Source organism: Sphaeroforma arctica, assembly GCF_001186125.1.
Source record: "Sphaeroforma arctica JP610 unplaced genomic scaffold supercont1.354, whole genome shotgun sequence".
Classification (NCBI taxonomy): domain Eukaryota; class Ichthyosporea; order Ichthyophonida; genus Sphaeroforma; species Sphaeroforma arctica.
Window position 1 is genome coordinate 66,946 of NW_014040204.1, and position 5,936 is coordinate 72,881.

The following is a 5,936-nucleotide window of genomic DNA, read 5'->3' on the forward strand; positions in this document are numbered from 1 at the left end:
ATACGAAAGTAGAGCCGAGTCAATGGATTATGATGGTGTCTAAGGTCTGTTTGTGAGTGCAAATTCGATAGTACCTGTGAGGTATTGCAGGATGCGGAGAAGAGCTGTGTAGTGTTCCTTCAGTGGTTGATTGTTAAAGGTGGCTAGTTGGCTTAGAGAGCATGCGATGTCTACACGAGTCATGTTGGCTGCATATTTGAGCGCCCCAAGGAGACTACAGTACTTGCCAGTGAAGGGAGGGCCGGTAAAGGTACCAGGATGTAACGTTGTGCCAGGTGTCGGTTTGGTGGGGAGATCGTGTGCGTGGAAAACGTCTAGCATACGTTTGATGTAAGCATCCTGAAAGAGAGAGATGGAGCCGTCAGTATGATGAATGATTCGGAAGCCGACGGCATGGCGTGCCAAACCAAGATTGGTGAGGAGGTGATGGTTGGAAGTGATATCGAACAGCCACAAGGCGTCAGCAAGGGATCGAACCGCTGGAAGAATCTCATCAACGTAGATGCTGAGGGCGAAACGGCGAGAATCATGGATCCATATACACTCACCCGCCGCAGATTGGGTAAAACCAGCAAGGTTGAGTTTATCACCAATATCGTGGTTCCAGATACGACCAGCTTGTTTAAGGCCGTAAAGGCCTCGACAGAGTTTAAGCACGGTGTTAGCGGAGTAATGACCAAGTTCACATGACCCCTTCGGGGGGTGTATGTACACTGGAGTGTCAAATTTGTCATAAAGAAAAGCAGACGTAACATCGAAGTGGTGGACTTGAAGGTGATGAAAGGCAGCGATGGCGAAGAAGAGACGAAGGGTGGCGGCAAGGGCGGCGGGGGCATAGGTCTCTGTATAACTGTCGCCATGCTCCTGTTGGTCGCCTCGAGCGACCATCCGAGCCTTATATCGTGAAAGATTTCCATGTTCGTCATGTTTTAGGGCAAACACATACTTGCTGTGGATGATTTTAGCGGAGGCGGGTACAGATGTAATGGGGACCACTTCAGCTAACTCATTTCGTATATGATTCTGATATTCAGTTTCAATAGCAGCTTGTCATGACGGCCAGGAGGTAGATTTACGGGCGGGGGCAATAGACTTGGGGTCAGTGGGGTCAAAAAGGGTGGGGGCTTCGGCGAGAGTCATATCGGATCGGTTGCTAGGGGCGACGCTTCGAACAGTTGAGGTGGAGTAACAAGGGATGGGTGTATGGAGATTAGGACAGGTCTGGAGGAGGCGAACGGAAGCAAACGTAGAGTCGGGGTCTGGGGGGTCGCGGAAAGTGGTGGTAAGGGGGGAGTAATTCGTGACGTTGAGAGTATCGAGGAGTGAGCTGGGAGGAGATGGGAGAGGGCCAGGGCAGGAGAGTGGACGGGGGTGATCCAAGAGAGGTTGAGGGAGGTTCAAGAAGTCGAGGCGGGAGAGGAACGGCTGGCAGCATGGGGGGGATGTACCCTGGAGGATAAGTATTGCGTGGTTGACGAAGCGGAGCCAAGAGGTCGGCTGTAGAGCGGGTTGCGAGTTGGCGGTCGGTAGGTACTGGAGGTGGTCCAGGAAGTTGCAAAGGAGGAGATGCGGAAGGTAGAGCAAGTGGGAGCACTGATGGAGGAGGGAGGAGGGGTGAACGATGATATGGACCAGGGGTGCCAGGAAGGTAGGGCGGCGGGGAGGGGGGGGCGGAGGGGGCTGACGACAATACCACGGGATGTAGGGGGGGTAATGGGGAGTGAGGATACCGGATTGGTGCCGGACGGGAAGAGTAGAGAGGCGTGGGCTGAGGAGAAGGTGAGGTTACTGGCGTTGCCGGAGAGGGTGCAGTAGGAAGAGCTTCTTGTACTACCGAATGGGGTAGAGAGAAGGGGATAGCTGCTGGGGGGGGGGGGTTCCGGAGGAAGAGTCTCTTGAAGGACAGGTGGGGGAGGAGAGAACGGAATAGTGGCTGAATTGGGCTCGGAAGGGATGTCCATTTGCTGGAAGGTGGGCGGGGACCAAATAAGAGTAGAGTCAAAGGTTGGAGGATGTGGCTCTTGTTTGACGGAGGGTGGAAGAGGGGAGAAAGGGTCAGGGGCCGGTTCAGGTGGCAGTTGTGCCTGCGTCAGTAGAGGAGGAGGTGTAAACTGGGATGGTGAGTTAAGTGGGGCGTGGAATAGTACTACTACATAGTAGACATTCTAGTAGACACGTTGTATGCGCAGACAGCGGACGATCCCATTGAGTGGGTCCGGTGGAGGGGCGGACGAAGATGCCGGTGTTGGTGGATGAGAGAAGAGAGCATCAGTTGGTTCCGGCTCAATGTTGGCTTGAGTAATAGGTACCAGGGGTTGATGCGGGATAGAGGAAGTACTTGAGTCAGAGGATATAGAAGGGGAAGCAACGAATGGGATAGAGTCGGTCACGGACGAAGTAAGTTGATGCCAGTAAGCCGGTATCTGATAACTAGACGGTGTATGCGACCGGGTAGCCGTCCTTTTATCTGGATACCATTGCGGGTTCTCTTCCGGATAGAATTGGAGGTCTTGGGTTTACAATTGCATTTGAGTAGCCATAATTTATATTATATAACAATGGGGAGTAGAGTTGATACTGAGGTCAAGGAGAACACCGTAACCAACAGCAGGGAGATACTTAGAATGACGCATTGCGGCGGGGCCGTGGAGCTTAAAGGCCACAACATATCCAAAGCGAGCGCGAGGGTTGCGTTTGGGGTCGATTTGGAGGAACGTGTGATATGGGGTGCGGATGTTCTCATCTTGAGCGAGTGTAGTGTTGCGAATATAATCGACAAGGGACCTAGCATAGCCCCAGAGTGTTAGAGGCATACCCGGATCGATGAGGACACGGACGAGGTTATTGAGCGTGTCGTGTGGACGTTCAACTTGGGCGTTTTGTTGAGGAGAGTAGGGAGGGGGTGCACGGAGTTCAATAGGCCGAGAGTTGAGCATTGACTTGACATGTTGACTATGAAATACTTGATCATTATCGGCGATGAGTGTATTAGGAACCCATTGAGAAGGAACACGAGTGAGGAGATCATCAACATTGTGATGCATAGAGGCCTTGTGCGGAAGAAGGGCGTGGAGACCAAACCGGGAGGCCCGCATCAAACATGTTAAGAGCGTATTCGTTTCCATCACGATCAGGCGGTAATGGACCTTGAAGGTCAATATTAAAGCGTTCGCTAAGACCATAGAGGGTATTGGTGCTGGTATGGCTATTACTATCGGCACGAATCTTCCCGTGTTGCAATGATTAGGGAATTTGGGGTTAGCTTTGTAGCCAATTGCAGTGCGGATCTCAGTATCTGGAGAGACGTGAGAATGTATCGGGCCAGGGATCGTGACTAGGGTGTAAATCCATGTGGGCTTGCCGACAGCAGTGGATCCGTGTCTAAGGAAGGTTGAAGTCGTATTCTGGATAAAGTATGGCTGGGTCTGCATATGTGCAAGGAATACGTCCCACCAGGGGGCACAAGGACGAAGAGGGACCACAATGGCGAGTAGAGATCCAGCCTTGATATTTGCATTGATGATATCGATAAGCTCAGACCAGTGGGGGTTTGCATAATTACGTTCTTTGCTGACGTCCACTTTATGCCAGTCTAGTGCAATGCCGGAGCCATCAGGGGCTACGTAGCGGTGCAGCTAGTGCGAGTGTTTGGAGGCGCATAGGTCGATAGTGTGTAATGCCTTCGCAGCGTACCATGCGAATTGTGGTACGTTTGCTTCGGTGTCCTGTTGAGCGGTGATATGCACCATACGTCATGGTGTTATCAGGGGTGTCAGGACGTTTATCTTCTAGTGGAATTGGTACTACGGGGGAGTTAGGTGGAAGTGGCGTATGTGCAGATTGTTGTCGTACAGCTGTAGTAGTTAAGAGTGAAGGTAGGTCGGGGTAGCGGATATAATTGCTGCCTGAGAGACTACAGGTCTCGGGCCAGATTTTACAGCAAGAAATCATCTTTGATTTATGGAAGTCATCAGAGTTAGCTCACTCCCGAGAGCTAAGTCATCAGAGTAAGCTCACTCCTGAGAGCTAAGTCATCAGAGTTAGCTCACTCCCGAGAGCTAAGTCATCAGAGTTAGCTCACTCCCGATAGCTAAGTCATCAGAGTTAGCTCACTCCCGAGAGCTAATCAAGTTGCTCAAATTACCCCCAAGAGTTGAGTTATTACTTAACCGACTTGCGAGAGCATATTAAGTTTCTCAACCGATTCCCGAGAGTGGATTAAGCCTGTCAACCGCAACATTCGAATAATAGCTGCGGTTCTATGTGAGTCACAACCTATGTTAGTTGCAGAGAAGTTGAAATAGAAAAGCATCGAAGAGTTAAAGTGTTCCGCACATGGTTTCTCATACTGACCATATGAGGTTTTACCCTGGCCAACCCAAGCGGCTGAACACTAGCACAAACACCTTAGGTATAAAACCAAAGGTGAGGTCATAAATAAATAAATACATTTGCACTTTATTTAAAGTCTACTACATTGCTCTCTACCACTGCCATTCACACGAGGAAGCTGCAGAGTGGTATTGTGCTTAGTGAGGTGGCAGAGCTGTCTGTTGGCTGGAAAAATGAGGGAGCAGCCGGCGTCCTGCAGATTATTTTGCGCGATGATCCCTTGGGCGATAGTAGGGTCGAGATAGGTAAGTCCAAGGAATGGGAGGTATCCACGGCAGGTGATATGTGGAACACAGTCGTTGGCGAGTCTAAGGGGTAAACGACCATGTTCTATGCGCTGAAGAAGGTGAAGGGCTGACTGGGGCATATAGTTGACAGTAGCTCCATTGTCGATCAGAAGGGAATCGTCCGCCGGAGTAGAGGTAGTGGCTCTGACTACAAGTATAGTAACACGTGCTAAGAAAGGCATTATATATGGGAAATTCTTTTATTTGATCTTTTAGAACATAGGATATCACAATGGTCTTTCTTGGTACATACAGAGCATTGGAGATTGGAAACAGTGCAGTCGCGGCCGGTATGGGAGAGGTTAGCATATTTTCCACAAGCTTTCGGGCAGAGAGAATATGTGTGTGCAGTGCTCCAGCAGACGTAGCATTTCATCTGGCGAGAATTAGGACGGACAGATGGTTTACCAGCAATGTCGGTGTTGAGACGAACAAGCTGCTCCATGGTCGGACGTAGGTGCAAGGTTGGCAACAGAGGCGACTTGGTGTTGAGACATTGGAGGTTTAAATGATTTTGTCCATTTCTCTAGATGGTCACATATATTTGTAATTGTGATCTTTTCACGGGATCTTATCTGAGAAAGATAGACGTTGGGATCTGAGCCTGTTGTGCTGAAGGGAGCCCATCGATGAATATATTCTGCGCGACTATAGGACCGTAAGTAGTGCCTTGTGACGCTGCGATGTCAATAACCTCTTAACAACTAGTGGAGTCTAATAATCTTTATTTACAGAAAAACTTGAGGTTTATTGTATATTTGTCGTAGATTATATAACAGGCCCTAAACCCATTATATTGTATTTAGTTGGGACAACTATAGAGGACCTGGGTGGTCCTTGTACAAAGGTGGACAATAAACAAAGAGGACCGGGGATGTCCTTATAAAGAAGTGGGGAGCGATGCTACCCCGAAAACAACGCTGAGACCAGTCGCGGAGAGATTCAGAAGGGTCGCGGTTGAAGGCACGACGGTAGTTCGCATCAATGATTTCATATACCAGATTAGATTGGTGTTGAAATCTGTTCTTGAGGGTCTGGTATAGGGTCCAGGGATGTTGAGAATTGATAGCAGCGGTCAACTTAAGTCGTAGTTTCTTAGAGAGGGTACTGAGGAGCAGAGTCTTAGTGCGCTGATACGAAAAATTAGCTTTAGAGGACACAATAAAGTCTCGAGCTTGGACGATACGTTCTTGTTCAGTGGTCCATTCAGGCTTGGGAGTCTCCATAATGTTGGCGACATTCTCGTCATGATTTTAT

At 49.6% G+C, this 5,936-nt stretch overlaps 2 protein-coding genes across 2 annotated transcripts; both read left to right on the plus strand.

The window, feature by feature from the left end:
* The first annotated feature begins 746 nt into the window (after positions 1-746).
* On the plus strand, positions 747-1,824 carry SARC_05517 (hypothetical protein). Its single transcript, XM_014300624.1, has one exon. It carries the CDS (start codon positions 1,567-1,569, stop codon positions 1,813-1,815), a length of 249 nt encoding a protein of 82 aa, XP_014156099.1. The 5' UTR covers positions 747-1,566; the 3' UTR covers positions 1,816-1,824.
* Positions 1,825-3,272: 1,448 nt separating this feature from the next.
* On the plus strand, positions 3,273-4,711 carry SARC_05518 (hypothetical protein; the record flags this gene model as incomplete). Its single annotated transcript, XM_014300625.1, has 2 exons — positions 3,273-3,829; positions 4,511-4,711. Exons 1-2 carry the CDS (start codon positions 3,755-3,757, stop codon positions 4,709-4,711), a joined length of 276 nt encoding a protein of 91 aa, XP_014156100.1. The 5' UTR covers positions 3,273-3,754.
* Positions 4,712-5,936: the final 1,225 nt, after the last annotated feature.

Bases quoted from the DNA above. Each gene is read 5' to 3' on its own strand.
- SARC_05517 (XM_014300624.1), top strand. From the start codon at position 1,567: ATGCGGAAGGTAGAGCAAGTGGGAGCACTGATGGAGGAGGGAGGAGGG.